The 21490-nt window shown below is 55.1% G+C and overlaps 1 protein-coding gene across 1 annotated transcript; it reads right to left on the bottom strand.

Annotated features, from left to right (window-relative positions):
• Positions 1-1819: 1819 nt before the first annotated feature.
• PPFIA4 (protein tyrosine phosphatase, receptor type, f polypeptide (PTPRF), interacting protein (liprin), alpha 4) lies at positions 1820-21487 on the bottom strand (the record flags this gene model as incomplete). The annotated part of the gene is made up of 21 exons (XM_010194013.1): positions 1820-1878; positions 2749-2926; positions 3688-3756; positions 3980-4155; positions 4770-4867; positions 5780-5955; positions 6879-6905; positions 8084-8146; positions 9040-9240; positions 9692-9773; positions 10496-10589; positions 11200-11363; positions 11532-11665; positions 12255-12290; positions 12511-12751; positions 13167-13372; positions 13617-13758; positions 16435-16526; positions 19624-19755; positions 20705-20784; positions 21406-21487. Coding segments are annotated over 21 exons (2532 nt in total), but the record flags the coding sequence as incomplete, so codon positions are not given.
• Between the last annotated feature and the right edge of the window lie 3 nt (positions 21488-21490).

Here is a 21490-nt window from a genome sequence, read left to right as displayed (position 1 = left end):
AGTGATTTCACTGGTTTGCAAGTGGAATTCAGGCCTGTATCCCCAAAACTCTTGGGGAAGCTAAAGATTAATTATATTTTTAATTTGGGCTCTAGAAAGGAGGCTCAAGCCAGCACTGTTTTAAAATCCTGTTTATTGGAACACACATACATCCTTTCCTGACCCGATCCAGGGTTTGGAGTCCATGCAGTACCAATAATATGATGAAAGAAATAGGGCATCGATATAAAGGGCTCACCGACTCTTCAAATTAAAAAAATATTTAATACTGTATTAGGCAAATAATACACCGAAAAGACATCGTGACTGTAGAGCCTCTCAGATATTGCACTTCCAGACAGCACATGATAAGTATAAGGTCATTCCAGCCATCAATAAATATCACATCAGAAACAGGGGCCACACAAGGCAAACGTGGCATGAGGAGACAAAGGGATCCTACCCTACGGGGAAGAAACGGGAAGATTTAAGAGCCTCCTGGATCGATCCCTTGGAGGCAGGAGGGGAGAGCATCTCCTCTGCACCCAGAAGGGCAGGGATGGGCCCATTCCGGGGCGGTGGGTGCCCCCCTATCTCCCCAGATGCCCAAGGAGGGTCCCCTGGCCCGTGGGTGCCCGGTACCGTCCCGGTCGGCATTGAGCCGTATGGGGCGGTTCCAGCCCTTCCCCACGCAGCCCTTCGTGGACCCAACCTCCCCATGCATGGCGTCTGGCAGCACCTCAAAATGCAGCACCCCAAAATGCAGCACCCTGACTGCCCTCCGAGGCAGCCGCTCTCCTCATCCCCACGATGGCCGGTCCCCACTCTGTCCCGTGCAGCGCCGACCCCGGCACCAGCCCCGGCCCCCCTCGGGGGCAGCTCCTTGCCCAGCTGTCCCGGCGCGAGGATTTTCACGAGCCTGGATCTTCCTTGGCTTCGAGTCCTGTGGGCAGCAGCGTCCTTGGTGCCTGGGGCTCGGGAGAGTCAGTGCAGGAGCCCACAGCGCATTGGCAACATGAACCAGGCGGGAGAAATGTTTCCAAATATCACAGCCCACTTCTGGGGCGTCTCTGCTGCTCCGCTGGGTTGTACCACATTTCTGCCAGTGACGGAGCGGGCACCCAGCGAGCGCATCTGTAGCCCAACCAGCACGGGGAGAGGTGGGTGGACAAGCCACAGGTGGGAGCCAGGGGAAGCGGTGGGGTGCACAAGCAGAAGGGACAGCATCCTTTTCGGTCCACAGCAGTGAGGCTGCAGCGTCTGTCGGTTTGGGCTGAGGAACAGGCGCAGGCTGGGCTCTTGTCCTGAAAGGCAGCCAGCACGTGGCTGTACGGAGAGTGGGGATGTGCTAGGAATGAAGTGGGAAAGGACCCATGAGGATGGGAGGGTCACCTCCACCCGTGCACCCACAGCCAAACAAACTGAGGCAGAGTTGTTAACAAATCCTCCTGGCACACGGCAGTCGTGCTCTGGGGCACAGCAGAGTCCCAGGAGACTCTGAAGTGCTTCCCTCATCCCAGTGGGATCCCAATTTTGGATGGGAGTCCCCAGTTGAGCTGCCTGTCCAAGGACTGGACAAACCCTACGTGGTTGGGATGCTGAGCATCCCTTCTGCATCATCTCAGAGTCCTCAGGCTGCAGCAGGCTGCTCCCCCACCACTGAGGTCTCCATGATCCTCCATGGCAAGGCAAACCTTGGCGAAGGGCAGACACCCTGCCTGGGTGATGCTGGGCAGAGGACGCTGGGCCTCGTGCTCTCTTCTGGATCTCCATTTAGCTCCAAGACCTTGGTTCTCCTCACACTTACCCAGGGCTGGGCTGGCTCCCATCACGCTGATCCTCAGCAGGAGTATGTCCGCACCGTGGAGGTCTCCAGCCTTGGCGACCCAGAGGCACCAACTGGAAGTGAGTCAAAGAGCAGAGCATGCAATTAGTGACTGCTCCAATTAGCCCTCAGCTTCCCACTTTTATTAGGCAGCATCTATGCACTGATGCCACATGAAGGTCAAAGGAAGAGGGACACTTGGCCAGCTCTGATGCTTCCAAGACTCTAGGGTATCTGGAAAGCTCCCCCTTTCCATTCCTACTCTTGGGCAGGGAGCATCCTGCTGCCCGTGTCTGGGTGCTGTCAGAGCAAGGGATTTTGTCCCAGGTTTCACTTTGTGAATTGCAGCTTCCAGAGATGGGGTGGAAAAGGTTGAAGTTTGACCCAAACTGCTGGATGGAAAGCTGTGAAATTTGACCAAATCTGGAGATGGGAGGAGAGCTGAGTCTGGAAGGTGAAAGCACAAGTTTTTCATTCTCAGTCATAAACTCATTTCTGAGCTTGCTGAAGCCACCTCAGCACCTCTAAGGATGTGGTGGGTGGCTTGGGACAGTGGCACCAGGGTGGCTGGTCCAGAGGACAAAGCGGGGTGACCTGGCTGGAACTTGTGCCTCCCTACAGCTTTGGAAGGGACCAAGATGCCTCGTAGAAAGGAGCCATGTGGTGGGGCAGAGCCTGGGACATGTGCACTCAGCTAAAACACAGGTGACAGCCAGCAGTGCTGGTGACAACCGTGTCAGAGTAGGTCCCTGCCCAGCCCTGGGAGACCCTGCAATAACCCTCCTGATAAAACATTTAATGGCAGAGAACAGCTCAAGGATTATATGGATTCAGCATCGTAGGGGATCAGCAAGCTCTCGCCCTCTCCTCTCCTGGTAGCACATCATTCCCCATGCACGGCATGAGGGGTGGGAGAGGACCCTGGGGAGAAAGGGCTGACCCACCTTCCGGGGGCATTTTCTTGGCAGGGGCAGATGGAGGGGGCAGGGGCACCAGGCTGGTGACGCGGAAGCCGGCGGGCAGGGTCTCGGCCGAGCCGCTGAGCATGTTGATGCTGTGGACGTCCCGCGGGCGGAAGCGCTTCCTCCAGGACGGGGTTCGGCGGAAGGTCTTGTCGTCACCCTGTGACGGAAGAGCAGGTCACGGGCCTGGCAGCAGGGCCCTCCATCCCTCTGAGACACCAGCATGGCTTCCACCTCACTAAGGGTGTGCCTGTACATGGAGACCAACTCAAACCGGGCAGAAGTGTGTGATCAAATTGGGCCAAGGACATAGAAAACCTCTCCGGCATGCCATGACATAGGCTTTATCCTTTCCAGCTTGCCTATCTCATCTCTCCAGCCTGCCTGCAAAGATGCCTTGGAGACATCAAAGTAAGACCTCAAGGGATGTGTCTACCCTCACCCAGGTCATCGCATCTGGAAGTGCCTGCTTCCCTCTGTGCTCTAAAAAGAGCCCTGACCAGCTCTGTGATCCTATCTGATGGAGGAAAGCTGTACAGAGGAGAGATCTGGATGAATTCCCACCTTCAGTGACTCAACATGAACAGCTTTTTGGCTGCTTAATGGGGCATCCCTAACCCACCAGCTTTACCTGCTGCAGATGTGTCATGCCCAGAATATCCGTGACTCTAAAGCCAGGTGAGCCTTCTTGAAATTCAGCCCACGAAGCATGAAAACAGAAATGATGACTAAGACTCTTCCTCACTGGCCTCCACAGCCTGGCAGCACCTTCCCCATGGCCTTGTCTAATAGTTTTAGCTTATTCCATGGACACTGCTCATGCAACTGCTCAAGCACTACGTGACTCCCTGCACAAGGATGGGGAGAGCACAACAACAGGCACTCAGCGTGATGTGGAGATGGGAGAGGTTCAGTACTCACATCATCCAGCCTCCGATCTGTGCCCAAGGCGAGCAAGTTGTTGAACTCCCTCTCCAGCACTTGTCGAGCCTGAAAATAACAAAAAATGAGCACTCCTCCATGATGGAAACAGTTTCCAGCACAAACTCCCATCTCAGGAAAGACCAAAAACGCCAGAGAAGAAGCCCATGCGCTGTCTGCGTGCTCTGCATTGAAAGGCAGAGTTGGGTTGGTGGGACTGGTGGAGTCACACCGCAGCTGTGTCCCATGCTGGCCACCCTTCTCCAAAATCCCCCCCAGATGCTGCTCTCACCTGTGTGTTCTGCGTGGGGATTTGCAACACGAGGGCCAGGCTGTTGTGGTCGAAGTTTTCGTCGAGGGCCAGGAGCGCCCCGTGCACTCCGCTCTCAACAAGGTTGTTGGCGTACTCGCGAAGCCCAATGGACTGGATCCAGTGAATGACCTGGTCGTTAGTCCACACCAACACGTCTGCAAAAGAGCAAGGGCACATTTCAGAGCCAGCTCAGCCCATTCTTGGTTGTGCAGGGACCTGGTGATGTCCTAAAACTCTCTGGCACAGCCCCAGGCCTATCCTGGGACCCTCCTTCCTGAGCCAGCAGCAATATCGGGTGTGAAAGGGCCAGGAAGAGCTGACTGCAATTTACCAGACTAAATGCTGAAATAACAGGCAGAAAACAACTGTGAAAATTAATCCTAAGAACCCACGGCTGCTGGTGTAATTAGGGGCATTATCAATAATGAGATGTAATCTAAGCAGCAGCCAGATGCGCAGGGAATCTCAGGACAGCCCACGAGGAATGGGAGGGTAGGGGGTGTCCTGAGCATCAGAAATGCACAGCAGAAGCTGATCTGATGCTCAAACTGGATCTTTACAGTCTTGACACCCTTCCTCCTTCCTCAGGCTGCATAAAGCCATGAGGAGCAATCTGCTGGGGAAATACCACAGGGAAGTTCCTGTGTGGTTGCTCAGAAATACTGATTTACCCTAAAAACAAGGGACAGGAGGGAGACCACCACTGGGATTCTCTTGAGAAGTTTCCCATCTGCTTTTCCAGAGCTGGATTGTGTAGGTGGTTGCTGACCTTTGATTTCGTGCTGGGTCTCTTCTCGCCTCCTCTCGAGCTCTTTGCGGTCGTAGTTGAGCCTCTTCAGGCACATGATGCCATACTGCAGGCTGGTGCTGCAAGGACACGAGATGTCACCCAACCCTCAGCAGGGCTCAGCATGGCAGGGCAAGAGGCTTGGAAAGACCTGTGAAGGGACCCACTTCCCTGCTTGCTCCTTTGACCAAAGGGTGCTTTGGTTCAGGGCTGGGTCAGCACAGACACAACCCAAAGGGAAGATCTTGGCCAAAAACCAGGGAATATCCCTCCTTTCCATGGTAGTTCCCCACTCCATCAGTTTTACTCTGTTCTACCTGCTTGAGTGTGCACGGATCTAAGCAATGATGCTGTGAGCTTGGTGGCTGGGGAGAAGCAGCCCATGGGAGCTGCTCCAGGCTGAAGAGTCCATCCCCAGAGCAGGGAGGGTCCTGGCAGGTCCATGGACACAGTCCCAGGGGTCGGGGCAGATGGTGGTACCCCATGGGCTGGGGTACTGATCTGCCCACTCAAAAGCCATGCCAGGATGTGCTCCCCATGCTCCCCTTCCTCTCTGCATGCCAGACAGAGGAATGAGAAGATCCCCATCATTCCCACCACAACCAATCCTGAGCTGAGCTGAGCTGTGCTGAGCACTGGTGGGCAGCAGACGAGGATGCTGGTGACTGGGCAAGGTGGTTGGGATGGCATAAGCCTTCTCCAAGCTGGGCTGCTGCCAGTGAGGACCAGGTGGGATGAGCATTTTTTCTGCCCATGTATTCCTCCACAGCCATGAGAAGGCTGGTCCTCTGCAATTTTGCTGGAAGGAGTGTGCTGAAGGAGAACATCTGCCAATATGAGCTGCCCTGGACCAGGTGGATGATTTTAGCTTAGAAAAGCCATCCTCCAGCACCAGGGCTGGCCAAGACTGGGGAGAATCCCTCAAATTGCCCCATTCTCTGCTTCCTGTGCTGACACTGCACCCCAGGGACCTCCCGAAGGAGGGGACTCACCGGTGGAAGCTGTCCACCATCTTCAAGTGCACTCTGAGATCCTTCTTGGTGAGGTGGTCCAGCATTCGTGCATCAACAAGACACTCCATGAAGTAGCTGCGATACTGCGGGAGACCCAGGCTGGGCAGCCACTCGTTCCCGATCCACTCGTGGTTCATGTCCCCATAGGCCAGTGTCTGTGGAGAAGCAAATGGAGAAGCTGGGGAGAAACCAGGACTTGCTGAAGCTGCAGGCTCCCAGGAGACCATGGCAGTTCAGTGCTGCAGCCTGGGGGTCACTGTCCTGAGGACCAAACCTGGGCCATAGGAGTTTAACCCTAATTTGTACTCAAGGAGCTGGAGGGAACGGTCTTTTTGGCCATGGTCTGTGTCCTCTGATGTCCCTCAAGGAGACCTGGCAATAGCCAAAAAGCAAGCATATGGGATAGTTGGACTTTATGACGAGCTTCTTATGGAAAAAGCACATTCAGGAAAGCTGAAACAATTAATAAGTTTCAGTGCATTTCCAACCGATTTTTAAGAAGCTTAGAAATCACCAAAAGATCTACTTTATAACTTCAAAATAATAAAAAAAAGCCTGTTAGTTTTGGGCAGAAAAACTGAAAAACACCCATTTATTTTCACTGCAAGCTGCTTTTGGGTTCAAAAATGAAATGAAGTCCACCAGAATAAAAGTAAAACATTTGAGAGTGATAAAAAGAGATGGATCCAAGCAGGACTCAGTTTATGAAAATGCCCTATATCCTGAACTTGGGGCTAAAAAAAAGGTGAAAACTGTGCAGCTAGAAACCCGCCTCCCATGCAGGGTGACTGGTGACTCTGCCATTGAGTTTTTAACACAGGATCTGTGTTTCACACAGGAAAAGTCCCTCTGTCTGAAGCTGAGAAGGATGCTGCTTGACACAAGGTCCCAGGAGGACCACCCCATGCTCAAGAGAGAGCTAAGAGGAGCAACCACAGGGTGCAGGCTCAGACTCAAGCAGGATTTGGCGAGCATTGATCCCCCAGGCTCATCACCCGGGTGCCCTGCAATGTCCAGCTCCCCCTCCTGTAACCACCCCATGCACCGCCCACGGAAAAGGGTGACACGGGGACCTCACCTGTGCCCAGCTGCCTTCCTCTGTGTCCTAAGCATTACACATGCAGCATGTCAACAGAAAGGACAGGTAAAGTCAGTACCTGGTGGTCCTGCATCACAAAAGCTTCTACCACGTGTGCTGAGTGTGGGACCCCTTGGTGTGGTGTGACCCAGAGAGGATGGGGGTCGGTCTCGTGGCTGCACAGCTTGAGGGGCTCAGCCTTGTCCATAGGGTGCTGGGGACACCCCAACCCCACAGGACCTGTGTTTCACCCCATCCCTCAGTCAAGTAAGGAGGATACAGGATGAGGCCTTTCTCATGGGCCTTGTGCTGGAGATGGCACAGACACCAGGGTTCATACATCTTTCCTGGGAAATATTGGTGTCCTTGGGTCCTCCAAAGACAGAGAGAAACCTAAGCGTCAGCTCCTGGGTCATAAACCCCAGAGGGGCTGCCCAGACCAATGTGACAATTTTGTAGCTAATTCTTCCCTTGTCAACCTTGCTTGAAAAAAAAACCAACCTGCCAAGGGAATGTGTCACATCCCTGCATGGCTCTGAGCTCTCCATCCCCAGAAAGCACCCACCAGTTACAGGGACCAGTTACAGGTCTGTGCTACTCAACCTGCAGGCACAAGCTGCAATAGTGCATTAATTCACACAGCAAACCCAAAATGCTGCTCCCTACTCTGAGACGTGGACATGGGGTCCAGTTGCGGAGAGGGATGTGTGGCCACGTCTCTCCAAAGGAGCCAGAGATTTTGGGAGCCTACCTGCATCCCTCCAAGGGAACCCAAGCTATCAGCCAGAGTGGGAGGGACAGACAGAGGGGACACTATTTGGGTGCACTCAGGTCAACAGGAGAGCAGACGGTGACTTCTTCAGCTGTAGGATAACCCATGTGGGACTCAACCTCATGCATCTATCTGAGATTGCTCTTGGTTTTGTCTTCCTTCCTTCTAACTCACAACTGACAGACGAGCTGCTCTAGAAACCCAGCAAAACCCACAGGAGCTCCACAAAGGAAAATGCATCTCATGCTTTTTAAGCCAGTTTTAGAAATTGTTGAGATATAAAAGGTTGAAAGATGGTTTCTAAACAGGTGCATGGTGCTGACCAAGAGCTGACACATGAGACGCAGCAAAGATCCCCTTCCCTCCCAGGGTTTAGCGTGTTAATGCACGCCCGGAGCCCGGCTCGGTAACCGATACGCCCTGCCAGCCTCACCGTCTTAGTGGATGTCGCCATGTTCTCCATCTCCTCGTGGGTGACCCAGACGTTTCCGGACGACTGCAGGGAAAAGAGCAGAAGTGGTCAGGGTAAACCAGCACACCCTTGTGCTTGGAGCTGTACTGGGGAGAAATGGCAGCGTCCTTGCAGCTTGGGCTGGTGGCACCCCACTGCCCATGGGGACCCTGCGCTGCCCGTGTAGCCACAGAGAACACAGCAAGGAGCCTTTGGCTGCCTTTAGACTTTGGTGTGTGCTCATGGAGCCTGCAGGCTTGTCTCAGAGCTGTGACCCCAGCCATCCGAGGGGACACAGCACGCTTGGGGCCTTCCTTTATGCTGTCTGCATTTCTACAGATGTGTCTTGGCATTACTGGGGCACCATTAACCCCTCAGGGGGGTTGAGGACCAGCACAAGCCACGATCTCTCCATCCACTGAATGTCCTAACCAGGGCAAGGCTGGGATCTGCAGTGGCTTTGATTCTCCCCAGGAATTTCACATGGTCCCAGGGAAAGTCTTGTATTGAAATGATTGAGAACATGGCTGTACATGACCCAGCTGGCCCTGTAAATCACGATCTGCTGTTTGGGTGGGATTTCATCCTCTCCAGGGCAGACAGTTCTTGAGCTTTGCTCTTTGCAGGCTGCTGGCAGGGTCAGCCTTTTGCTGACAACATCTGAGTGTGAGGACAAGAGAATTTGCTGGTGCCTCAGGATGGGAAAGTGCTTCACACTCGATGGCCATAAATGATCTTTGTGCCTGAGGACACATGTCTGGCGGCTTAATCGGTCCATGAGGGAACATCACCCCCTCCATGGCCATGTCTGTGACACTGGGACTCCCTGGGGACTGATGGATCGCGGTGGTCCCAAGGAGCTGGGGAAAGGGGGGAACAAGAGTGTCCTCCTGCCCCATGGAGGGGGGAAGAGTGGGTCCACGGCATGGAGCACTTACTGTCCGTGAGGTGGGTGGTGCTGAGGGGCTCGTGAGCGAGACCATCTCCTGGATGGCCAGACGCAGCTTCAGGCGATGCAGTGCATTGCTGATGCCGATCTCCCTCTGGATTTCAGTGTCAGACAGGGCTGACATGATGGCTCCACTCTTCACATTGGCTCGGCAAGCAGCAACGTACCAGGCTGGCATCCCCACCCAGAGCTGCCAAAACACAGCAAAGCCAGTGAGTGCCCAGTTGACCTCCCCTACCTTCCTCTGGTAGGATCAAGGCCATCCTGTTTGAAGCTCACTTTCAAAACTGGATACCCACATGGGGTTCCATTTTCATTTGTACCTTGCAGATGACTCATGGGCAACCCAGCATCTCTGTATCTCATGGACACAGCACAGGGAAAGAACACCCACTTAGTCTTTCAACTCAAAGCTAAGGCATGGGGTTGAGGAAACCCCAAACCACAACTCCACAGAACATGTGAGGGATCTGGGGATCTGCTCTGCTCCCCCAGGTTCTGCAGCCACCAACCATGTGCATGGACCAAGCATGATGGGACTGTAGGGTGCTGTACTGCTGCTGGGGGACCACACTATGGACTGACGGTGACTGCAAAGCTGTTGGGGCATGGGGACAATGCATGGGCATGATCTGCCTCACCTCCAGCCAGGAGACAACGGTGGGGCCATCCCAGTGGGCAAAGGGCAATCCTTTCCTCCGAGCTTCTTCCAGGAGTTCGTGCCTGGAGGGAACAGAAGCAGAAGAACAATTTACTGGGGGCTTGTGGGGAAGGGAGCAGCTCTTGAAACAGAATAGACCACGGGCAGCAAGAAGCAGCTGGTAGCAAAGCAATGATGGAGTTCACAGGACTGAACTGAGGGTGAAGATGAGAAGCCTTTCCAGCGAATCAAGAAGGACAGGGAACTGCTGGAGAGAGTCCAGCGTAGGGCTACAAAGATGATCAAGGGAGTGGAGCATCTCCCTTCTGAGGAGCGGCTGAGGGAGCTGGGGCTCTTTAGTTTGCAGAAGAGGAGACTGAGGGGAGACCTCATTCATGTTTATCAATATTTAAAGGGTGAGTGTCACGAGGATGGAGCCAGGCTCTTCTCGGTGACAAACAATGATAGGACAAGGGGTAACGGACACAAACTGGAACACAGGAGGTTCCACTTCAATTGGAGAAGAAACTTCTTCTCAGTGAGGGTGACAGAGCCCTGGCCCAGGCTGCCCAGAGAGGTTGTGGAGTCTCCTTCTCTGCAGACATTCAAACCCCGCCTGGACGCCTTCCTGTGTAACCTCATCTGGGTGTTCCTGCTCCGGCAGGGGGATTGGACTGGATGAGCTTTGGAGGTCCCTTCCAATCCCTAATGGTCTGGGATTCTGTGATTCCCAGACCCACGCCATGGCTTCTCAGCCACCAGGCAGGACATTTTCTAGCCGGGACAGGGAAGGAGGTTCACTCACTTCTTCCGCAGGCGTCGATCCTTCTCGGCCTGAGCACCCAGCTTGCCAAGTCCCAGCGGGTCCTGTATGCCCACCTCCATGTCTGTCAGAATCACTGTTGGGGAAGCAAGACATCCTCACGTCAGTGTAATGTCCCATGGGTGCTGTCTGGGCACTGCCACAGTCCCCAAGCCAGGGTGCTAGGGATGCACAATCGCAGCACAGGACGTGACAGTTTCCATTTCCAACCCACTCCACAGTCCTCGTGCATCCCTGGGAAGCCCAAGGGGATCCCCTCTTGCCATCCCTCCCATTTCAAAATGCTCAATGTCGAAGCAGTAAAGGATTTAGGAGGGGAAAAGCAGCTCCTACAAAAAAAAACCTCTGAAAAATGAAGAAGGTCCCATGGGGAGGGAAGCAGATTTGGGGACATTAAGCATAATGTACAGTGATGGGGGGGTCACCATCCTCACTGCAGCTCTCGCAGAGCATTAAGACCGATACCAAGCTCAGCCCAGAAAGGGCCGTGTGGCAGAAAGCACCAGGACCCAACTGCCCTGACGTTGCAGGGAGCCCCAACATCCCCAAACCAGCAGGGGTATCCCTGCTCCTCTGCTTGTCACCCCAACAGCACCTCAATGCCAGACAGGGCCAGGAGATGCGCAGAGAGCCTGGCCTGAGGGGACACCCGCCCGGCACAGATAGGAATAGGGCTGCTCACGGACCCTGCCCCGTGGCCCCTTCTCTGCTCAGCTGAATCAAGCGACCCTTCTCTTTTTTCCCGAACAAGCGCCCGATGGAGGATTTGATCCCCTTCCTCTTGGAGCCCTTGTGCAGGGAGTCCTGGCTGCTGTTGCTGCTGGGGTTGCTGGCCTGCTCCTCCAGCGAGCTGGGGATGGAGGAGGGAGAGGAACAGCAAAGCCTTTAGGTTATTCTCGAGCAGCGCACGAGCCATAGCAAACCCCAGCCCATCCCCAAATCCCACGCTTGCCCCATGTAAATCCTCAAGCCAACTGAGCAGGCACTGGGTCTGAGAGCCACAGGGTGCTCCACGTACCTCTTCCCATCCTCCTGACTCAGAGCGGGGTGGCCCAGCTTCTCCAGCCGCAACGTCCTGGGTGAGGATGGAGGGGACGTCTCGCATTTGATGGTGGTTTTGTCCTCTCGGCTTTCATCCCGAGCTGCAGGCGACTGAACAAGCAGAGGAACCATGAGGCTGGGTGGCCAAAGCCGAGCTCCATCCTTGCCCTGCTGCCTGCCTCTCTCTTGCTCCATGGAGACATGGCCAAAAGAGCCACCAGGGCCCTGAGGCCTTGCCACGCTCCAGGATTGGCCTGAACGAGAGCTCTGGCAATGGCTCAAGATGCCCAAGCGGATGGGGAGGATGTGGCCGTATGGCCAAGATCCTGGGCATAGGGAGGAGAGAGGATGCAGCCCAATGGTCCAGCTCAGAGTGTGGGGACAGAAGCTGCTGACCCTCGGCAGAGGGCTCTGAGGAGCACAGTTGGGAATGTCCCAAATGCACCCTTGTCACCAAAGGTGGGACACAACGTTTGAGGACCCAGTGGCTTTCTGAACCTCCCCATGTCCTGTCAGACCCCCCAGGCTGCCAACCGGCACATCTCCAAGCACCTTTCGGGATCCCCATGATCCTCCTGTTGAATCCCTGGGGTCCCCAGCTCCATCCCGCGCCTGCTGCACCCTGACCTGGTGTGGACAAAGCCAGGAGCAGGCTGGAAAAGGGGCTTGGACCAAACCCAACGGGATGGGAGCCACTCACTAGCAGTTTCCTCCGGTGCTTCCTCAAGTCGCTGGGCTGATTGCAAGGGGGAAAGCGAGAGAGACACAGAAAGGGGGGCAGTTAATGGAGAACCCCCGCGCAGAGCAGCTCCGGGGCTCGGAGACAGCAAACATGGGCACCTCAATCCCACATCACCCTCCCGCACACCCGTGAGGATGTCAGATCATCACTCCCACCCCAGGCAGCCACACGCACACCCTGTCCATCCCACCACCCGCCCCGTGAGCCTCCTCACCAACGTCATGATTCCCATGCGGTCAAGGTCCTGAGCAGCACTGCGGGAAGTGAGCTTGGGGGTGGAGCGGCCGCTGAGCGGTGGGGATGAGCTGGCCAGGGACAGGGCTGTCAGCGAGGTGGGGATGGAAGCCCTTTTGCAGAGCTGGGTGAGGTTGAGGCCCTCCATGCTGCCGCTGGTGACGCGGGTCTCCAGCTCCTCCGCACGGAGCTCAGTGGACTCCTTCTCCTCTTGAATCATCCTGGGGGAGCAGCGGGGCTCAGGGCTCCTGGCTCCCCACCTTTCTGGGGAGTCACCTCACACCTCCCAGTCATGGGACCTCCCAACCCTGGGGAAATGTAACTGGAGCCTTCAATCTCCAGGAATAGCATCGGGATCCACATGAACTAGAGCTGAGACACACCATGATTTCTTTTAAGAATCATGGGGGTCTTTTTTGAAAATAAAGATCCATTCTGTGAGCCAGCACTGGTGCAGCTGAGGGACAGGAGCCATATACAGGAAGGACCAAGACCGGATCATTTCCCTGGCTGAAACTGCACCAAGATCTGAATTTTGTCCATCAGAGCCTCTTCCCACTGCCTGGCAGTTTGTTGTTCTGTTTGCCAGACCCATCTCAGAGCAAGGCAGTGGTGGGTTATGGCCATGGTCGCTACCTGATCTCCTCATTGATGGCATCCAGCTGCTCCTGGAGCATCATGGCCAATGTCTGGGCATCCGAGTGCCCACCGGGGGACAGCACATCCATGGAGCTGAAGAGCGTTTCACGGTCATCCTCGTCCACATCAGAGATCTCAGGGTCGCTGTCGAAGGCGTGAGGCCCCGTGGCCAGGACGCCGCCTGCCTGGGCCTGCTCCCAGTCCTAGGGGAACAAGGTCCACTGGTCCCACACAGCACTCCCATGGCTCCAAAAGCCAAACTGGAGGCCTTCACACAACAGTCACACCTCAACGCAACCCCAGTGGGGAAACCCTTCCTATCATCTTACCCTTCATCTACATACCAGGTTAAGCAAATTGCCCCATGTCCCCAAAACAGGGATAGGTGAGAGCAGGAGGAGACCCCAACACCAACTCTCACCCCATGCTGGCATGAAGATGCATTACCTTGGCTGGCTCCTCTCGCCGGGTGGCGAATCGGCCCTTCTGCGCCCGAGGGAGGCCCGGGGCTGTCCCAAAGGGCTCTGCAGGAGCATGCACCACGGCGCTCAGTGGGAAGCGCAGGTCTGTAGCACTGCCCATATGGGACCTGGGGAGAAAGAGCTTTGTTGTGAACATGGCTCCGTGCAAGGATCCCCCTGTCCCTGGGCTGCTCCCTTTGCAGCCCAGGGTAGGTCAGGGCACAGGAGGAGGATGAGACCACTGTGGGATGCGCACCTCATCAGTGTTTGCCATCATGAAATGGTTTTGGTTGGAAAAGACCTTTAAGATAATTGAGTCCAACCATCGAACCAGCCCGAAGTCTGTCACTAGACCATGTCACTAAGCAGGTATCTCATCGTCTTTTAAACACCTCCAGGGATGGAGACTTCACCACTGCCCTGGGCAGCCCCTTCCAGTGCTTGACAACCCTCTCAGTAAAGAAATTCCTCCTCATATCCAACCTAAATCTCCCCTGGTGCAACTAGAGGCCATTTCCCCTTCTCCTATCACAGCTACCAGGGAGAAGAGACTGACCCCCCCTTGCTACCCCCTCCTTTCGGGAGCGGCAGAGGGGATAAGGTCTCCCCTCACCTCCTCTTCTCCACTTGACCCCCTCAGCTCCCTCAGCCGCTCCCCATCATTCGGGTGCTCCAGACCCCTCCCCAGCTCTGTTGCCCTTCTCTGGCCACGCTGCAGCCCCTCAATGTCCTTCTGGGAGTGAGGGGCCCAAAACTGAACCCAGGACTCGTGGTGCATCCTCACCAGTGCCAAATACAGGGGAAGGATCCTGTCCTGGTCCTGAAGTGACAATGATGCATGAAATGATGCAAAGCCAGACGCCAGAAAAAGGTGCCAAATTCCCCCCATACTGGCCCAGACTGCAGGAAGCTCAGCCCTGGCACTCACCCTGCTGCTGCCTTCCCTTTCACTGCAGCACCCACTGGGGCATTCAGCCAGTGCTGGCCAAAACCACCCTGTGCAGTGGGGCTGCTGTGAAGCCATGGGCAAGAACAGCTCGCACCTCCCAGCACGCACAGCACATCTTATGCCCATCTTCTCCATCCCTGTGGCACAGAACAGGGGCCAGCCAGGGAGCTTTTCTCCTTCTTTTTATGTTTTCTTCAGCATTTTCATGAACAAAACCACCCTGATGAATAAAATCGCATTTGAAACAGATCTTCTAGGTGCAGGGACATGAGCATTGTTTGGGATCTCCCAGCACAACCCAGCTGGGACTTCTTCATCCTCCTCCTCCTCCATGCTTGGGCTGGAGCTCAGGAGCAGGTCCTGACACCACACAGAGCAATGCAGTGGCTGCTGTTGGACACGAGGCCACTTTTTGCTGCTCGTGGACTCATTGTGTGTCTCCATGATGCCTGGTTGCTCCTCCTGGTCCTGAAGACCCAACCACGCAGTGGAGCATGGGGGTCACTACTCCTTGCATTCATTGCCATAGGAAGCATGAGGTTTTTATTGATTTAAGATGACAAAAGCAGTTGTCCAAGGCAGATCAGTGGTTTTCCACCATGGTGGGTCTGGTTTGCAGTGCAGATCCAGGTCCGGGATCCCCACCTCAGCATCCTGCCAAGCCCAGACAAAACTGCTAATGTGAGCAGCTTGGCTTGGCACTGGTGTGGTGTTTGCAGACCAAGGCACAGCCCAAGTTTCAAGGGGATTTAGGCTGCGGAGCCGCCGACAAGCTGCTCCCGAGCTAAAAACAGATAAAGGCTCCTTAAACAAAAGCTGACATTTCAGCTGGGGGATTATTCTGGCGTCTGTAACTCAAGCTTTCTATTGATTTTTCCTCCAAGAAATTAAAAAGAAATAAAAATTGTCCATCCTGTTCTTACAGACTCATACAAAGAGGTCCCACACAAGCTCCAGGCACTCAGCAATTCTTCATCCTCACAAGCTCTTCCCCACTTTCCCCCTTTCTTCTCTCCATGACAGATATGGGGCCTCCAGGCCTTCTCCTCTCTTCTCATCTGGATTTGAAGCTGGATACACTGGTTCCTTCCCATCTTTTCCAGTCTTCCCTAACGGTGAATTTTCCCCATGGTGCCTGCTCTCATTGATCCCTCGCTGCCCCTAACCCATGTCAAAAGTGCTCAGGAGAGGTCGTGGTCTCGCAGGCAGCCACAGCAGTGCAGTGGGGTGCACGTTGTGTGGGCACCTCCTTTTCTAACCCCTTGGTTTCTTGCAGTGGTGCTGGGTACCCCAGTCACTGCTGGAGGTTGAAACCTGATGGACAAACCCCTCCTCCTTGGCTGGGATGTCCCTATCTCCCAGCTGCCTTTAAGTTAAACCATTGTAGAAAGGAGGGGAAAAAATGGGGGGGTTCATTCTCCGTTGCCTGCAACACCTCAAAAGAGATTCCTCCTTCTCCGCCAGTCCATCCCCAGCACACCACAGGGGAAAAGGTGTCTGGTGAACATCAAGCTTTCACAGAAAATTAAGCCCTAAGTCCTTTGTGCAGAAAAAGAAATTATGTTTGGTGGGTTTTCACCCTTAGAAGAGCAGATTTTGGGCTATTCAGGTGGGCTGGGCTATTCTCAGCAGTCTGTGTCCCACTCCAGGACAAATCCATGGTGGGGACAGCAGAGCTGGAGCTGACCCTGCTGCAATGAACCACCCTGAAGCCCTGCACTGAGGCTTGGTGGATCCAGAAACGCCTGATGCCAACAACATTTGGGGGCCCTAAAAGCAAAGTACCCCAAAGTTGTGGGTGCAGGATGCACGCGGGGTGTGCATGGGCTGGTGGGATTTCAGCAGTGGCCCTTACCTCGTGTGAACACTCTCCACAAATGTCCCACTTCTGGTCTTGAGCTGATCGACCTCCAGCCTCAGCTTGTCGATCTCATCGGACAACCGCCGCTGTTCGGGGCAAGACAAGGGACAAACAGGGGCTGGTTTTGCTCTGAAGTACAGACAGGTTTGGGACAATCCACATCCTTTGCTATTTCCTGCTTTATATTGCCTCTAAAAAGTCCCCATCTCAGGCTTAAAGCACCTTTGACACATCAGTAAGGAAACAGCTCATGCAGGAGACGGTGAATGACGATGCTGGGGTGATGCCACGAAGGGAGGAAGCAATCACAGGCCAGACAGACAGACAGACACATGCATGCTTGAAGCGATGCTGGTTTGATAGATGAAGGAAAATCAGTCCCACTGGGATGCTGTCATTTTGCTGCAGTGTGTACATGCATGTTCGCCTTGGCAAAGGGACCCGCCAGCCAAATTTGATGCTGGCCCTGTCCTCCATGCTGCTAGACCCAAAATCATTGGGAACCTCATCGGGAATCTGCCTGCACTAAGTGGCTGTGCTGTCCCGCTGGAGATGTGAGGGGGGAGCTGAGGATGGGCAGGGAGGCAGGGGAGAGGATCCTCCAGGCACAGCGGGACCCAAATGGGCTGGACCAGGGTGGGCAACATGCAGTCAGTGCCATGCGGGTCTCCAAGCTTTGCCTCTGCCCAGAGCTGAGCAGTTGTGGCTGGGAAGCGCAAGTGGTGCCCGCACATCCTCACCACAGGCAGGGAGAACCTGGAACAAGGGGTAAAGCAGCCTCCCAATTCCCCCAATCATGCATGAGACATGGGGTACATCCCAAAAGCTCCTGATGCTCCACAAAGCTGCAAGCCTCCATCTTTTCAGCACAGGCCAACATGGACTTGTGTTGCAGATCCTACTTAGGTGCTTTATCTGAGAGCAGGGGAGGTGTGAAGACCTCCGGGGTCTCCTGCAAGCTGGGCATGGAGCACATCTTCCCCCAGGTTTGGGTGAGGGGGTCGAGAAAGCCTCAAGGGCAAGGGAGATGTGGTTTCCCACAGAGCACTGGGGCAAACCCTCCTCAACACGAGGACAAACCCATCCTGGTCTCACTGCTGTCCTCAGCCGGGGTTGGGGATGGATGAATGTGGTAAAAATATATAGACAGGACTGAATGTGCCTGTTAGGGGACCAAACTGGGGGTCTCCGGGGAGGTGAGAGGCAGCTTCCATTCAGCCACTGCATGGGTTAGTTTGTGGCCTCCTGCTGCTGGGCACTTTGGGATCCCAGCTCCTCCAAAACTAAGGCATTTTAGGAGGCGTGACCGCCACTAGCCAGGTATTAGGAGTGAGAAAGTGCAGTCACTAGGGCAGGCTCCCTGCAGCGGCATTTACCTTGTCGTGCTGGTGTTCCTCTATCTGCTTTTGGGTATTTTCCAGCTCTTGTAACAATGTGTTCTTTGAAAAACGCAATAAAAGAAAAGGGAACAAAAACAGGAAAGAAAAAAAAGAGAGACCGTTTAGCAAACGGCTGTGTGGCCTCCCAGGAGTGATGGATGCCCGGCAGGAGGGACAGCAATGGCTCCTTAGTCTGTTCCTCACCTACCTGTCCATGAACCGGTCTTCTCTGCAAACCTCCTGCTCCTCCTCAGGGCTGCCATAGCCCAACTCCTGCCCCACACCAGGGCTGGGGCATGGCCACGGAGGGCAAGCGGCGATTAGAGATTTGGAAATGTGTCTGAGAGGAGATCAACTCCTGGAGCAGCTGGATCAAGGGCAAAAACGTCCCCTGTAACTGAGCTAGGGAATAGGCAGGTGATGTGTTTGCAATTGCCTGACCTGGTGCTCTTTTTCAGGAGGTGCTGGCAGCCAAAAAGGATCATTTTTGACCTGGAGAAACTCTCTGGGGGAGTCAGTGCTGGCAGCGGGCTGGGGAGCAGATGATGCCCCGTTGTAAGGTGCCACTGCTTTGGTCCCTGTTGGTTGCTAGGGTGGGAATTTGGACTCAGCCTCACATGTTATCCAAAGCCACTCAGATCTCTCTGCTGAGCGACTGCACATGCTGGCACAGCCAGATCTGGCTGGGGACAGGAGGTGCAGGGCAGCAGGGGTGACAGAGCCAGTTCTGGAGGCATCAGCTGGGGGATGCAACCCCACTGTGCTCTGACTTGCTAAGGGGAGCCTGGTCTCTGCAGGAATCCAAATAAAGGTGAATTATCAGGGCCTGACCTCCCATCGGTGCTGCAAGGTTAATCCTTGCTCTCCCAGCTAATTGCGCTCACGCTGGTGCAGCAGCAGCTCCAGTTGGTTCCTCAAAGGAAAGCCCAGGAGGAGCAGGGTAGGAGCTGGGGGGATGCTCGTGGGCTCTGCCCTGTCTCAGAGAAGGCAGATCAGGGCGGGCCTGGGGACAGGAAGGTTTCAAGGCAGTGTGTGGAGGGGATGGGCAGGTGGGAGAGGACGGACGTTGCATTTTCTCCTGCAAAATGCGGCAGGGTTTTGCTCTAACAGCTGACCAGAAGAGACATGGGGAAGCGAGGGAATGGAGCAGGACAAATCCTGCTGCTGTCGGAGGTGAACAGTGGTGGGGAGCAGGTCTTACTGGGCAAGGGCTGGCTGGAGGCGAGGGTGCGATGTTGAGCATGCATCCCTGCACTTCCACCAGCCCAGTCCCCAGCTGTCATCCTGCATGGGATCATTTCTGCATCCTGCATGGGATCATTTCTGCATCCTGCATGGGAACATTTCTGCATCCTGCATGGGAACATTTCTGCATCCTGCATGGGATGAGATCATTTCTGCATCCTGCATGGGATCATTTCTGCATCCTGCATGGGATCATTTCTGCATCCTGCATGGGATGATTTCTGCATCCTGCATGGGAACATTTCTCCATCCCTGCACGGGATCATTTCTCCATCCCTGCATGGGATAATTTCTGCATCCTGCATGGGATCATTTCTCCATCCGTGCACGGGACCATTTCTCCATCCCTGCACAGAATCATTTCTCCATCCCTGCATAGGATCATTTCTGCATCCCTGTGTGGGATCATTTCTGCATCCTTGTGTGGGATCATTTCTCCATCCTTGCACAGGTACATCCAACCCCTGTACTGTTGCTGGTCGAGGCTTTGTTCCAGAGGGGCTGTGCACTCCTCAACCCCCCCAGCCTCCCCAGAGGATCCCCTGCCCCCAGCCACTACCTTCTCCTCCAAGGCCGCCATCCTCTCCTTGAGGTGCAGCTGCAGCCGCTCATTGGACTCACTCAGCAGCCGGTCCACGGTGTCCGAGAGCCGCTTGTTGTGCTCCTCGTTCATCTTCTCTCGCTGGCGGGCCTGCAACGGCAAACAGTGACCTGGCATGTCTGACCCAGTGGATCTGCTCCTCCTGCCATCCCCTGCCTGCTGCTGCTGTCAGAGCTGATAGCCCAGGCCCAGCTTCTGGGGACAAATCCACCCACTACAGGGCAGATTGGACCCTCTGCTGGGGCTCTGCTGGTCTTTGCTCCTCCCTGCAAGGATACTGAAGGGTTGGAGTGTGGCCAGAGAAGGGCAACAGAGCTGGGGAGGGGTCTGGAGCAGGGATGAAGAGAGGACAGGATCCAGAGATCCTGCCTGACCTTCAAGAAAGTGTGACTTTTGCATGTCCTAGGGACAGCCTCACTGAGGGAACATTCCAGACCCAAAGGGGTGGCATTGGTGCCTCTGGATTGGCAAAGGTCTCTTCAAATCTCTGCCCTAGACTCCCCCAGGGGCACACACTGTAATGTCACCAGGGCCACTTGAGAAATGGGCATCACAACCTCCTGCATGGTCAGCCCAGCTGCTGGCTAACGGGCACAGCAGGGATTGTGCATCCCATGACACATCGGCTTGGCCTCCCTGTCCTTTTGAGGGGCAGCACCCTTTGCTCCCAGCACCCATTGGTCTCGCCCTGCTGCTGATCCAGGCCAGGGGGAGACCTTCCCCCTCCACCCTGCAGTTGGGGTCCCAGTGTGGCCCAGAGGGTGATGCTGGGAAAGGACTGGATGTGGGATGCTAACAGCAAGACTTGGATGCCTGGGAGAAGGGGAAATCACAGCAGAGGGTGCCATGAGTCTCTGGGTGACTCTAGATGAAGAGATCCTGTCTGAGAAAGGATTAACCAGGCTTCTCTCCCCATCCTGCTTCAGAGACTCCAGCCCTTTGTGGTGTGCTCAGGTACCCAGCCACCATGGAAAGGTGTAGCCAAGGCCAGATCAGGACTGCAAGGATCCGCTCTCTGTCCAGGGTACGCAGCACTTACCCTGGCCAGCTCCTGGTTCTTCTCCTCTAGCTGGCTCTCCAGCTGCCGGAGGTGCTCCTCAATGCTCCCGTGCCTCTCTTCTGCCTGGGAAAAGCAGAGCAGCCCTCTCGGATAGCGCTCCCCAAAACCATGTGGGGCCCTTCTGCATCCCTCCCTTCATCCCTGCATCTGCATCCTTCCTTGGGATGCAGTGCTCAGTCCCACTGCATCCCACCATGGTTCACTGTGCTGTGAGTCCAAACCAGCCCTGTGATGGGAGATGGAGGTGCTCTGAGTGATTCAGCACCCACTCCAGTGCCCAGGAAGGGCAGGGCTGGCCATATCCACACCTCCCTCCAGGTCTGCACCCTCCCAGATCCAGTCTGGGTCCTTCCCCTTCCTCCTCATCCCAGTGTGGTCCCAGCACAAGACAAAGGCTATTACATCAACAGGGCCATCTCTGCCTTGGAGACAGGGGGCAAAGGAAGGGAGCAAACCTTGTGTGTACAGGACATACTGGAAGCTTCAGAACCCCTGCATTGTCCCTGCAGCCATGGGGAAGGCAGAGGACAGCAAAGCTTAGAGGCTGGGAGTGAGAGCAGGGCCTACGGGGGTTCCATTGCTTGAGAGATCCCATAAATTTGCCCTCCTCTTCCTCAGAGGGCTTTCCCCTGGTCTCTGCACTCTCTCCTGTCCCAGTCATTTCTGGGTGCCCTGTGCACTTGCCTTGGTGAGCGCAGCGATGCGCTGGGCCAGCTCCGCTTCCACCTCAGGCAGCGTCTCCGCCTTTCGCATCGTCTGCTGCAG

This window comes from Mesitornis unicolor, unplaced genomic scaffold (genome assembly GCF_000695765.1).
Source record: "Mesitornis unicolor isolate BGI_N332 unplaced genomic scaffold, ASM69576v1 scaffold28291, whole genome shotgun sequence".
NCBI lineage: Eukaryota > Metazoa > Chordata > Aves > Mesitornithiformes > Mesitornithidae > Mesitornis > Mesitornis unicolor.
Note: the sequence above shows the minus strand (reverse complement) of the source record. Positions and strands in the feature narration are given on the sequence as shown.